This window comes from Dipodomys spectabilis, unplaced genomic scaffold (assembly GCF_019054845.1).
Source record: "Dipodomys spectabilis isolate Male_0828 unplaced genomic scaffold, ASM1905484v1 ptg000001l, whole genome shotgun sequence".
In the NCBI taxonomy this organism is placed as follows: domain Eukaryota; kingdom Metazoa; phylum Chordata; class Mammalia; order Rodentia; family Heteromyidae; genus Dipodomys; species Dipodomys spectabilis.
The window spans coordinates 20,227,715-20,242,013 of record NW_024870678.1 but is presented as its reverse complement, the minus strand read 5'-3'; the positions used below and the strand labels follow the sequence as shown (position 1 = coordinate 20,242,013).

The window sequence follows — 14,299 nt, the reverse complement described above, 5'->3', positions numbered from 1 at the left end:
TGTGAAGCAATCCTAGAGAACAAACACACAAGCATTTCTGGTTTTGCTTGTCCTGAATGTTTGCAAGAAGAGATGGTCTTTTGTTGTCTGAGAACGGTGAGTGTCAAGACACACTGTTTTCTCAAAGTAGCCTTTGTAATTTATTTTTCAGATACTACATTCTGGGAACCATGTGACCTATTTTCCTTCTATAAATAGCAAGGTGCGCTGTGCATTTTCAGCAGTCTTTGGACTTCAGCATGGTGATTGCTCGGTTGCTGGCTTATTTGGCGTTTTCAGTTTTCTGTGTCTTACCAGCCAGCTGCCTGGACACTTTCACTGCAGCTGTTTATGAGCATGCCGTAATACTGCCTAACTTCACCACAACACCAGTGTCTCGTGAAGAGGCACTGGTGTTAATGAATCAGAATCTAGACATTTTGGAAGAAGCAATCACATCAGCAGCAAAACAGGTATCCTCTCTCCCATCTCTTCAGTGTGCTAGATATTGCGGGGGGGGGGGGGGGGGGGGGGGAGGGGGGCAGGGAGGGAGTGTTAGGGGACCGGGCCACTGTAGTTAGAGATGTGTGATTGGCATGTGTATGAGAAAAGTCAACTTACTTTGTTTTACAATTAGAACTCTTCTTTCTTCTCTAAGCAAGAACATTAAATAGTGTTCTATACTAAGGGCAAAGTTGAAAAGCAACATCACTGAGGTGCAACAGAACCTTGAGGAACTAGCTGTAAATTTAGCATCTTTGCTCCTCATTTCTGCTACAGATAGAGGCTACAGAATAAATGTGGCAGATACATGTACTATTCTTATAATATTAATGGCCTCACTGTACATTTGCACTCTTAAGAGTTCAAAGATTTTCAGGTAAATTTATAATCTGAAAACTAACAGAAGTTGTGTATTACTTACCAGTGTGTATTCATACTGTACTTACCATTGTGTATATATACTTGATTCTAATTACAGGATAATACATATATGTATATATGCTAATGCATAATAAGGGCTTGCGTTAAATGAATGGTTAAGTTTAATGCAAAGCCTGCAGTATAAGTGTGTGATCTGGACAGATATGGTTTAAATAAGATATACATAGATCAAGTATAGATCAAGGATATATAAAGTGAAATATCCCAGCTTCACGGGGCCGGTGGGACTTGAACCCACAAGCAGCAAAAGGAGTTATCAACACTCAGTCAATAGGGGTAGGAATCATTTATTAGCCATGGTGGCTGACCTCCGCTATACAGACAGTGAAGACCAGCACTGAAGTCTTATAGCTCAGGGTATTTAAAGGCAAGGTCCATAGCTGGGGGCAGGGGATTGGGCACGTGTAAGTGGTCAGTGGGAGTATCATAAGCATCATAAATGGTGATTACAATTCCTGTAACCAAGGCAGTAACTTATCAAAGCAAACATCCTGGTACTTAGGCAGGAGATGGGGGCTATGCACCCACCTACAAGGCCTGGAGGTAAGGCCTTGAAGTGCAGATACCTGGTTGGTGGGGTGTGAGCGGAAGGCTCTGCTTTAGCTTTAGGAAAATATTACTCCACCCCCCCCCCCTCGCCCTCAACGTCCAAGAGGTGAGATAAGCCATCCTTAGACATGCAGATGCGAGCACAGCCATCCTGGTGCTTAACTACTTTACAAGAGCCTTTATCTTTGAAATTTCCTTTTAATGACTAACCTGGAGTTTTTCTCTATGAAGAGGTTCTGCCTTTTCTTTTTTTTTTTTTGGGTCAGTCGTGGGGCTTGAACTCCGGGCCTGGGTGCTGTCCCTCAGCATTTCAGCTCAAGGCGAGCGCTCTACCACTTGAGTTGCAGAGCCACTTCCAGTTTTCTAGTGGTTTATTGGAGATAAGAGTTTCACTGACTTTCCTGCCGGGCTGGGTTTGAACCGTGATCCCCCCATCTCAGCCTCCTGAGTAGCTAGGATTACAGGCGTGAGCCACGGGCACCTGACACCTTAAATGTTATGTCCTATTCTTAATAATCAATAGGTTTTTTTTTTTGTTTCTGATTTCACATTTTATATTCTTTTTTTGGGGGGGATCATCACATAAAATATGATGAGAGTCATGTATACATTCATATTACATGTATTATCATTACATTTCCAAGGTTATCAGGCTTTTCAATACTCTTCTTTATTCTTAGTCCATTTCCTCAAAAGACACAGCAACTTTCAAGGGGATTTTCCAATCTGATAGTGCCCAGGTTAGTTGTGGGAGGACTTCTAGGATTGGCATAGCTCGGGGAACCTGTGTGTGATTCTCCTTCTGAAGAGCAGGGATCAGGATACCATGCAGGCGAATCTTGGAACAGAAGAAGAGATAACAGAAAAATGGAAGCTAATGTTCAGAGAGGGGTTGATTTGGAGAAAAGGCTAGGTTTATAGCTAACAACTGGGAAGGGTGGCAGCACCCTGAATGTATAGAAACCTATTAATGTCTCAAAAAAAAGTGAAAAAGTTATGTAGTTATGTATAACTATGGGCTTTATATATGATAGGAGGATTAGAAATTTAAACTTCTTGGGAAAAGAAAATAAATGGCACCAATATGGAAGGTGGGTGAATAAGATTAAAAGGGATTTAAAAGCAGCTTCAAGTTTTGTCATTTTTCAGTTTCTCTTATGGCTCCATCCCAACTCTTCAGTTATTTGAGAAATGTTTAATGGCTACATCTCTTAACAGGGTGCACATATTATTGTGACTCCAGAAGATGGTGTTTATGGTGTGAATTTCAGCAGGGACACCATTTACCCATATTTAGAGGACATTCCAGACCCGGAAGTCAATTGGATCCCCTGTAATCATCCCAAAAGGTAAAGAACCAAAGTGTGAAAGATGCTATCTGAACATCAGTTTACTTGTTGGTAGACAACCGCATGGATCTCATGTTAGTCATATTTCTATCACATTAGTAAAATAACACAGTAAAGGAAGATTTATTTTGGACCATGGTTTCCAAGGCCCATGGTGACTTGCTTCTGTTGTTTTAGGCTTGTAGTGACATAGTATATCAAGGCAAGAATATATATGTAGGAGGCCTGTTGCCTCAAAGTAACTGAGAAGCAAAAAGAGAGAGAATGGAAGGAGCTAAGGTGCCAATACCCTTTTCAGGTTTATGTCCCCAATGATCTAACTTTGTTCCATGAGCCTCCCTCTCCCCCCAACCTTCTAAAAGTTCTACTACCTCCTGGGAGGTGGAGCTTAAAGGTAGCATATAGCATCTGTGAGGCTTTATGTTTGAGTCTCAGTACTACAGAACAAAATGTAAAAAGTGAAAACAAATCAACAAGCCAGAAAGCAAACAAAGCACCACCAAGTAACTGGAAGCATATACCCATTTAGGATTAGCAATTTTCTTTCTCACTAGTTAGATAGCTGATAAGATTCAAAACCCTTTAGCTTGTTAATCTATGAGGTGATGCAGCAAAAATGGTGGAAGTGGTCTAGACTAAAGAGACATGAAGTGAGATAAAAAGCCTTATTAACTTCAACATAAAGCAATCAGAGTCATGCAGAGAATCCCATCAGTTAACAGTCTTTTTCTGAATGCACCATGGCCAAAATCTTTTTGGGAATTCTACTTTTCAACTTGCTCTGAACACTCCACAGCTAACGAAGGCAACTGCAGACGGACACAATTTGATTTTGATAAAATTCAGTATCATTCATTCACTTTGTTGTCATTTCAGTGCTTAGAAGCAGTGATCAGTGAGGGATCAGAGTATATATTTCTTTCACATGGAGGATAGGAGCTTTATTGCATGAGGACTGTTCCAGAAACACACACACAACTGTCTCTTGCAAAGATTCTGGTGATGGATGGGTAGCCATGGTTAAGCATAGAGCTGAAATTGAAATGAATTTACCTGACTATAAATTTAAGCCGCTGAAGAGGCTTCCCCTGGAAGTTTCAAGCCTTTCAGAATTCCAAAGTAGTTTTATCAGACAGATACGTCCAGTGTAATTGTTGTCTAGGAGGCTGGGGGAGGGGAGCCAGATCTATTTCTATTTCTCTTTTGTCATTTATCCAAGATTCTCCTAGTTGTTAAGTTTTGGCACTCTCATTCAGAATATGACAATAACTCAATGTCTCCCTCTCTTTTCACCCCACCCCCTTTATTTGGATCAGGTCTGGAGTCAGTGAGAAGGATATACAATTGCCCCATAATATTTAGAGAAAGTTGTGCATATTCAAACATGAGCACATCAATGAGGCTGTGATTTCAGGTCATCATACACAGGATGGAGTTAAAAAATACACAGAGTAGACTCTTAGACCTAGAATAGATTCCTATATTGCATTCAGCATGTGTTTCCTATGGCCTCTCATGGCTACTGTTGTTTAGAATTCATCTTTGTGTGTCTCAAACAATAGATTCAGGCAATCATTACTCTATTTCATTGAAAGCTAACCTTGACTTATTAAAAAAGAAGAAAAGAAATCTGTCTTTCTTTTCCAATGAACATATACCAGGTTTGGCGATACTCAGATACAAGAAAGACTCAGCTGTCTGGCCAAGAGCAACTCTATCTATGTGGTGGCAAATATAGGAGACAAGAAGCCATGCAATGCCAGTGACCCTCGATGTCCCCCTGATGGTCGTTACCAATACAACACTAATGTGGTGTTTGATTCACAGGGAAAACTGGTAGCCCGCTACCACAAGGTAAAATTAATTTTGAAATCTGTTACTGGATGCTTAGTGACTTAAACTGGACATGAGGGAAGTATTATAGACAGTACTGCACATACTTTGAGGAGAAAAGACAAAATATAAATAGTATTGATTAGGTGTAGGCAGCAAGCTGCTGTAAAGAGATTGTAGGAGTGCACTGTGCATTTAAGAACACAGGCATAGCCAGGCACTGGTGGCTCACATCTGTAATCGTAGCTACTCAGGAAGCTGAGAGCTAAGGATCGCGGTTCAAAGCCAGCTTGGGCAGGAAAGTTCGTGAGACTCATCTCCAATTACCCACCAGAAAACTGGAAGTGGCGCTGTGGCTCAAGTGGTAGAGTGCTAGCCTTTAGCTGAAGAGCTGGGGGACAGTGCCCAGGCCCAGAGTTCAAGCTCCACAACTGACCAAAAAAAAAAGAGGGAGAGAGAACACAGGCTTGTGTCACCAAGAACTACCTGCATTGAAATGTAACATTGCCTTTTAAATTTCATCCTTTTAAAACTCTGCCCTGTTTCATACAGAGTAAAACTCTGTTAGACTAAGAGGAATGTTCTATCACAAGTTTCTGAACAGACTATAAATCTGCTTCAGAGCTAGTAGCAATAAATAGAAAATATAAATGCCCTAGGCATATGCAGCACAGAAGTCTAAGGAATAATATTGTAAAAATTTCTATCACTAAAGTAACTACCATGATCAACTTTTAACTTGGTTCATTCATAATTTTAACATTTTGTAACATTGAGTGGAGTTTGTTCTATTAAATGATGTTTCATACACACTTTTAATTTTCTAAAGAAAACATTATATTTTTCTATGGCCAAATGTTCAGTAACAATTAAATGTCCATTGCAATAAAGGATTTTTGAAAGTGCAGAAAAGAACAAAACAAAGACCTGTCTTGGCAACGAAAACCTCCTTAGTGGATGGACTTGGCCTTGAGGAGAAAGGAGGATATAAACTTCTTTGCCCAAAGGGAGTGGTTAGAGTTTTTGGCAAATAGAGCTTACCTATTTTATTTCTTAACCTGTGGCACTCAAGATGGTCTTAATATGTAAGGCTACCTGTATGCACATTTGTAAGGAAAAGATAGCCCAGCAGGTTTCCTTCCACTGGAATGAAAGCCCTCCTCTTTTCTGGAAAAGCAGTGGTCATAGATGAATACGCACTGTCAACTACATGTGAGTTCCACTTTTTATTTAGAGAATGTTGTGGGCACTTGAACAGGAGCACATCACTGAGTATGTGATTATTTCTCTTTACCTTTTGTTCATCACAGCAACATCTTTTCATGAGTGAATCTTTTTACTTCAATGCACCCAAAGATCCTGAGGTCATGACTTTCAATACTCCCTTTGGAAAATTTGGCATTTTTACATGCTTTGACATCCTCTTCTACGACCCTGCCATTACCCTGGTGAAAGATTTCCATGTGGACACTATCCTCTTCCCAACAGCTTGGATGGATGTTCTACCACACTTGTCAGCCATTGAATTCCACTCAGCTTGGGCTATGGGCATGGGAGTCAATTTACTTGCATCCAATTTACATCGCCCCCAGAACAGAATGACAGGTAATGTATCATCTTCAAGACTTAGTTAAAAAGAAATAATTTAAACGAACTCTAACATGTACCTATTAATTCAATATTTTTCCAACTCTGAATTTTTGAGCATCAATCTTCATCTAAATCGACTTTATACATGTAGTTCACTTTATTCAACTTGAATATACATTCTTTTTAAGAAGAAATCACCACTGTTTGCATGACTTCTTATCATATTCTTGTTTTTGTGTATGTTGGTCATGGTGCCTGAACTCTGAGCCTAGGCACTGTCCCTCAGCTCTTCAGCTCAAAGACAGCGCTTTAACACTTGAGCCACAGCACCACTTCTAGCTTTTTCTGCTTATGTGGTGCTGAGGAATTGAACCCAGGGCCTCATGCATGCGAGGCAAGCGCTCTACCACTGAGCCACCTTCCCAGCCCCTTCTTAGCATATTCTGTTGGATTGTCTTTCATTGTTCTGTCCTTTTATCAACGTACTTTTCTGACATTAACGAGATGTATAGCACAGATGAAGTAAAATAATATGAATTTCCAAATGACAATGACAACTATGAAATCTCTTACTTTCTTCTTGTGAATGGGATGGTGTTTCCAACTGAATGTCATCTCCAGGAAGTGGCATCTATGCACCTGATTCTCCAAGAGCTTTTCATTATGACAGGAAGACAGAAGAGGGAAAGCTCCTCCTCTCTCAGCTGGATTCCCACCCCTACAGCCCCGAAGTGAACTGGAGTTCTTATGCCAGCAGCATAGGAGCACTCTCAACTGGAAACCAAGAATTTAAGGGCAGTGCCTTTTACGATGAGTACACTTTTGTGGAGCTCACAGGAATCACAGGAAATTACACTGTTTGCCAGAAAGATCTCTGCTGTCATCTAAACTACCAGATGTCCGAGAAGAGATCCAATGAAATTTATGCTCTAGGGGCATTTGATGGACTGCACACAGTTGAAGGGTGTTACCATCTACAGGTATGTTTGATGTCAGAACCATTACAAGAGAAAATATAGACACACAGGTAATTAGAATGGCAGGTGAATATTTTTTTTAGTATAGTCTAAGTACATTCCACTTTAGGAAATACATCATGACTTAAACAACTGTTTATTTGAAGTTTAAATTTAGGTGAGAAGTTTGTATTCTTATTTGCTAACTCTTGAAATCTTGCTTATCAGACCAATCTTAAAGTGGTTGGAAAAGAAGTCAGAACATTTATAAATACAGTTCTCACATTACAGTCAATTAAATGCAAGTGGAGCTGTGTCTCAAATGCTGGCCTTGAGCAAAAGAGCTCAGGGGCAATGCCTAAACCCTGAGCTCAAGCCCCAGGTTCAGCATAAAAAAATAGCCATACAAATTAAGCCAGACATGGTGGCACATACCTGTAATTTCAGTTCTTTGGAAGCAAAGGCAGTCGAATTGTGAGTGCAAGGCCACTCTGGGCTACATGTCTCAAAAATAAGTTTTTTTTTTTACAGTCTGATAATTGAAATAGATAATAAAATATCTATTATATATCCTATGTAGACAAAGTTAAAGATTTTTTCCTCATATGTTCCATATAATGCCTGTCTTACTTTATGAAGAGCTTGATCTTTGTATAATATATACTTATCTTGCTTAATAATGAGTATGTACCAGAGATAAATGGAACTGACCTTTGAGATTGTTCAATAGAATGGTACACTGCTACAGATTTCGATATATCACAGCCTCCAACATAAAGAAGAAACTATTACAGTCTGATGAAATGCTGCTGCTCTTCTCTTCTTTGGTCTGGCCCCATTCTGTCTCTCTCAGCTCATTGTAATACCTTCTTCACAGGTTGTCTTGTTGACAATCTCAATCCAATCCATTCTTTACAATTTCAAAAACAACTAAAAAAGCCATTTTTGATCATATTGCTTTCTTGCTTAAAGTTCCTCACTGATAAATGAGGCATTAACATAAAAGACTCACAGTCTTGATGTATAGGCATTTCCTACTTTCTATCTTCTCCCCTTTTCTCACAGATGCTCTGGGCTTCAGCAATATGAAGCGATTTTCTTACCTCCAATTGGAAAGCATCTACAGGCCCTCTGGTTTGTTTCTTTATCCATAGGGACATGACCCCATTTTCCATAGTGCTGAGTTAGAGCTCTTTATCTTTATTGCCAGACACATTAGTTATTCATCAATAAACCAGATAATTCTAATGAGTTAGAGCAACAGTATTTTACTGATTAAATGGGCCTAGCCATTTTTTGAAAAAAAATCTATATCTTTATTAAGGTTAATTAACAAAATTGCACCTACTCCAACAGGTTTTGATTGATGTATAATTATGAAATAATGAATTACAAACGAATTAGGATCAAACCGATTACAGATGCATGGTGACTTTCTTTGGATGTCTTGATGTTATTGCTTCACTAGGTCTGCACTATGTTAAAGTGTAAAACCACTAACAGACACACCTGTGGTGCTTCAGTTGACACGGCTTCTACTAGGTTTGAAATGTTCTCCCTCAGTGGCACTTTTGGGACCCAGTATGTCTTTCCTGAGGTGTTGTTGAGTGAAGTTCGGCTCGCACCTGGAGAATTTAAGGTAACAACCTTTGCTTCATTTCCCCAGTTAATTGCATGTGAAAGGAAATACTGGTTTATTTCAAGAGCTACTGAAATCATACATATTTCCATTGGGAAAAGGGAAAGATTATCTTTGAGGATCAGGAAAGGCACCGTACATACAGAGTTTTGTGCTTGGAAGTTCTTTCTTTTTTTTTTTTTCACTCTTGGGGCTTGAACTCTGGGCCTGGGCTCTGTCCCTCAGCTCTTCAGCTCAAGGCTAGCGCTCTACCACTTGAGCCACAGCACCACTTCCCACTTTTTCTGCGTATATGAGCCACCTTCCCAGCCCCCCACAGTTTTCTTCCCTTACCCCAGCAGCTGTTTCTGTGTCAAGGTAAGTGAGGGCAGAACCTACAGGGAAAGCCACAAAAGAATGTAGCTGGGAAGAGCACACATGAGACAAACGATTGTTTGTCCTTTATCTTTTCCTCCACATCTTGTTCCTATAATTACACTAGGCCTTGACTCACTTCTGAACTGGGACAGGTACTGTCTTGTCCTCTTTCAATCTTCTTTCTACTTAAAAGACTGGAAGCAGCCTAGACTCCTTCTTATAACCTCTTTAATAAGACTGATTTCTTAATTCTTTAAGGACACTCTGAATCTTTTATTAAGAACTTCCAAGCAGGGGCTGGGAAGTTGGCTCAGTGGTAGAGCGCTTGCCTTGCATGCCTGAGGCCCTGGGTTTGACTCCTCAGCACCACATAAGCAAAAAGAAAAAAGCTGAAAGTGGCGTTGTGGCTCAAGTGGTAGAGCGTTAGCCTTGAGCTGAAGAGCTGAGGGACAGCGCCCAGGCCCAGAGTTCAGGCCCCAGGACCGGATCCCCCCAAAAAAATTAAAAAAAAAAAAAAGGAAAACTGTGGGAATGAGTGATGGTAGGGATGGGGGGGGGAGTAATTGACACTAAGTTTGGATCTTGGTCTATCATTGTGATCATTTGTTGGAGTCTTCATCAGCAATTTCTGATAATTAACCTTAATACAGGCTATTTTAAAAATTAATGAACTTACGTAATGCCAGCTACTCTAAAAAGAAGTCTTCAGGAAAACTATTGAAGTATTCTATTCTTAGAAAAATGGCTATGCCCTTTTAGTTGGTAAAATATTATTCCTTCCTTATTAAAGTCATTTGGTTTACTGAACAACTAATATACCTAGCAATTTGATGGAGTCTGAGAGTACTAGATTTCTCTCTTATGTACTTCTTCTAGATCCACTACTTCATGTCTATGAATCCATAGGATGTTTCTTCCAATAAATAAATTATATTTATTATAGATAGTTTGGTAAAAATGAACCAGTGCTACTTCTATAACTTCAATTTTTATTATGTTCTTCAATGCTTGAGATATTTCTAAAATTTCTTTTTTCTTTCCTTTTTTGTGGTGCCAGGGATCAAACTTTGCTTTGGGTATGCTAGGCAAGAATTCTACATGCCTGAGCTACATCCCCAGCCCTTCAAACATGCCTAATGAAACAAATATTTGTCCAGTATTATAATTTTTTATTGTTTCTTTTCCTTTCTTTCTTTCTTTTTTTGTGTGTCAGTTGTGGGGCTTGAACTCTGGGCCTGGGAGCTGTCCTTCAGCTCTTCAGCTCAAGGCTAACGTTCTACTACTTGAACCACAGCACCACTTCCGATTGTTTCTTTTGTTGTTGTATTTTTGTTTTTGTTTTGGTCTGTTTTTGAACTCTGGGCCTGGGTACTGTCCCAAAGACTTTTTGTGCTCAAGGCTAGGGTTCTACCACTTGAGCCACAGTGCCACTTCTGGCTTTTTCTGAGTGGTTCATTGATGATAAAAATCTCACAGCCTTTTCTGCCCTGGTTGGTTTTGCCCCATGATTCTCAGATCTCAGCCTCCTGAGTAGCTAGGATTATAGGCCTATCTTTACTATTTCTTCAACCAGTTATACTAAATGTTAAAATTATATTGTGGGACTGTATAACCTAAAGGTAGACCTTGTCTATTTTTCTGTTTTAATTAGGTGTCAAGTGATGGACGTTTGTTTAGTGTGAAGGCCACATCCGGACCTGTGTTGACAGTCTCTCTGTTTGGGAGGGTGTATGAGAAGGACCAGGCATCAAATGCTGCCTCAGCCCTCACAGCACAGGCACTGAGCATGATGCTAATAGTTGTGACACCTATGGTATATTATGTTGATAGAATATGTACATTTCTATTTAATTTAGGATGATTAAAAGATAGATGAGAAAAGCTTGGTCTGGACTTTTGTTTATGTCTGGCACAGTGAAAAATGACCGCATATTTCTCTTCAACACACTCATGTAGCAGACAATATAAGCCTAATACAGTATTGCTTTAGATAAATTTTCAAAAGTACCATAGACATTGAGCTGGTTATATCAAGTGAATATCATATATGTTTTACTCATTAATAAAAGTGATAGGGAAGAAACAAATTGAAAACAGTCATCATAAAATATACTTTGGGGGCTGGGAAGGTGGCTCAGTGGTAGAGTGCTTGCCTTGCATGCATGAGGCCCTGGGTTCGATTCCTCAGCACCACATAAGCAAAAAGAAAAAAGCCGGAAGTGGCGCTGTGGCTCAAGTGGTAGAGCGCTAGCCTTGAGCTGAAGAGCTGAGGGACAGTGCCCAGGCCCAGAGTTCAGGCCCCACGACTGGACCCCCCCAAAAAAATACTTTGAAGTATTATGAACCCATTACTAATTTTATTATAGCATACCTCTTAAATAGTTCTGCTTAAGATTTCCAAAGGTTTTCCTTGTTTGCTCTTCTGGTTATTCATCTAAACAATTCATTTCAGTTCTACAACGGGTTGAATAGTGTCCTCTCAGATTCATAAGTACTAACTGATGAACTGAAATCCTAACTCCTAATACTTGTGTGTCTGGTTTTGAAGATTACTTTCAAAAGACAAAATAAGGCCATTAAGGTGGATCAATTAATTTGACTGATGTCCTTAGAGCATAGACACACACACAGACACACACACAGACACACAGACACAAACACACACACACAGACACACACAGACACAGACACACACACACACACACACAGGAACAGACACACACACACACACACAGGCACAGACACACACAGACACACACACACACACACACACACACACACACACACACACACAAAGAAGACAATGCAATCACGCAGAAGAGATGGCCATCTACAAGACAAAGAAAGATGCCTGGAGAAACCACATCTGCCAGGTTGGTGTTAGCTTCTCATTCCCACAGTCATGGAGAAAATAAGTAATTTCTGTTGTTAAAGTCACTCAGTCTGCTCTACTTTGTTATAGCTACTCTTAGCAAATGCACACAAAGTCCTGTTCGTCCCCTTTAATGTGCTTCCCACCATTTTCACTATAAACTGAAATTGGGCACAAAATAGTTTATCAAGTAAGAATACCCAGCTATGCCCAGGTCCCTAAGACTTCACCTGACACGCTCTAAGGAGAAGGACTGTGCTACTCACAGTGAAACTACAAAATCATTGAATAGCCTCTGGAGTTAGGGAACTAGAAAGTTACCTTTGGAACTACATTTTTACTCTAGTCCAAATATTCTTTTTCAGCAGTAGTAGAATCTCTTCACAGGACACAACTCAGGGAACAAAGAACATCATTTAAATCTGAAGATTTCTCCTCTGGTCTACATATCACTAGTATTTGCCTCACAGATAAAACTCACCCTTCAGCAGAGGAGTGCAGACACTTGCAAGTATAGTTCATGCTAGTGGGACATCACTTTGCAATCAACCTTTTATTTTTTATAGCAGATGCTCTCCCTAGAACATGCTTATTATTCAAAACATATTTGAGTAGCCGCTTTTGAATGACATTAACTGATGAAGTTTCCCCTCCCCCCAAGGCCTAATAGAAAATAAGAACTTGGCTTCTGCACTTCGGAACAGATGTTTTCAAGCAGCCTCAAAACAATGGTAATTTAAAACAGGAACCATGCTGGTGTGTCGATCAAGGCTTGAAATATTAAGAGTGTCAAATCCAGAGAAGCATAGGTTGCATGGTTTCTTTCGTGTTTTGGTAGATAAAATGTGCCTATAAACCTGCAAGTAAACACACTGGGAGGTATGCAAGTGGTTACAAATGAATAATCTGAAGGTTAATAGACTCTATGGAGAGCTCAAATAGGAAGACTAAGTCAAAGCCTAACAAAGTAAGTACTGGAAATGGTACTTGCAAGAGGAAGAGTGGGGTTAAGGGGAGAGGGGTAGACAAATGAGGGGTGAAGGGGAAGAGAATGAAGTTAATAATTTATTGTATATGCCCAAAATTAAAAAATAAGGGAAGGTGTAGATCAAAGTGGGCGAAAATGTTGAAGGGGTGACACAGATCAAGATACATTGTATACATCTACTGCTTTGTTAAATAGCAAAAAACTATGAATATCCTACAAAGTTAAGAAAAGGGAAGGAAGGGACAAGATGGGAGGGTTGGGTGAAAATGTTGAAAGGGGTGACATTGATCAAGACATACTGTATTCATAAACTGCTTTGTTGAGTGGCAGCTCCTTTGTACAACTACTTAAAGACAATAAAAATATTAAAAGTTCTTTGGGACATAAAGGATGAGAATCTTTCAGACTTGTGAGACAAGTTTAGGAGGATCAATAAGCGGAAGGGAGATTTTCTAATCTTCTGCCTTGAAATTATTCTCTATGGTGAAACACAAAGCTCTTAGCAGCAGGAGCAGCTATTTAACCAATCATTCTGAAAGTACTGACATCATGCCAAGGCAAATACAGCCCATCTGTCAGTGTAGTGGTAAATTACCTGATACATAGTTAATATTTGGGCAATATGTATTATAGGCAGGTTAGTTGGGTAAAATTTGAATTGAGTAATAAAATACTAATATAAAATACTATTTTCACAGATTACAATGTTGGTTTAGTAAAATTAGTTGCAACCCAGATGATTCTTTTCTCTCCGCTACTGTTGAAAATTATCTTGCTCCAACAAAAACAATTAACCAAGGTTTATTTGTTATTGCAATGTGCGTAAAGATTAATTGAAAAGCCTTCTGTCAAGTGTACTTAGTGCTAAAAAACTAGTTGTTATAAAGATTGATTATAAAAGCATTGTCACAAGGAAAAAAAAATTTGAAGGTCTGAAAATTGCTTCCTACGTAACACAGATAACATTTTTTTTTGTAGGTCATGGGGTTTAAACTCTGGGCCTGAACACTGTCCCTCAGCAATCCAGCTCAAGGCTAGCACTCTACTACTTGAGCCACTGCACCACTTCTGGTTTCCTGAATGGCTTATTGGAGATAAGAATCACAGACTTTCCTGCCCAGGATGGCTTTGAACCATGATCCTCAGATCTCAGCCTCCTGAGAAGCTAGGATTACAGGCATGAGCCACCGGGGCCCAGCAGCTAACAATTTTAACAGAAAGAATGACGTGAAAATTATCTTC

The 14,299-nt window shown here is 39.6% G+C and overlaps 1 protein-coding gene across 1 annotated transcript; it reads left to right on the top strand.

Moving 5' to 3' along the window:
* Window positions 1-64: 64 nt before the first annotated feature.
* On the top strand, window positions 65-11,074 carry LOC122116881 (pantetheinase-like). Its single transcript, XM_042690491.1, has 7 exons — window positions 65-452; window positions 2,692-2,822; window positions 4,484-4,676; window positions 5,966-6,260; window positions 6,867-7,225; window positions 8,670-8,840; window positions 10,849-11,074. Exons 1-7 carry the CDS (start codon window positions 240-242, stop codon window positions 11,056-11,058), a joined length of 1,572 nt encoding a protein of 523 aa, XP_042546425.1. The 5' UTR covers window positions 65-239; the 3' UTR covers window positions 11,059-11,074.
* The last annotated feature ends 3,225 nt before the right edge of the window (window positions 11,075-14,299 follow it).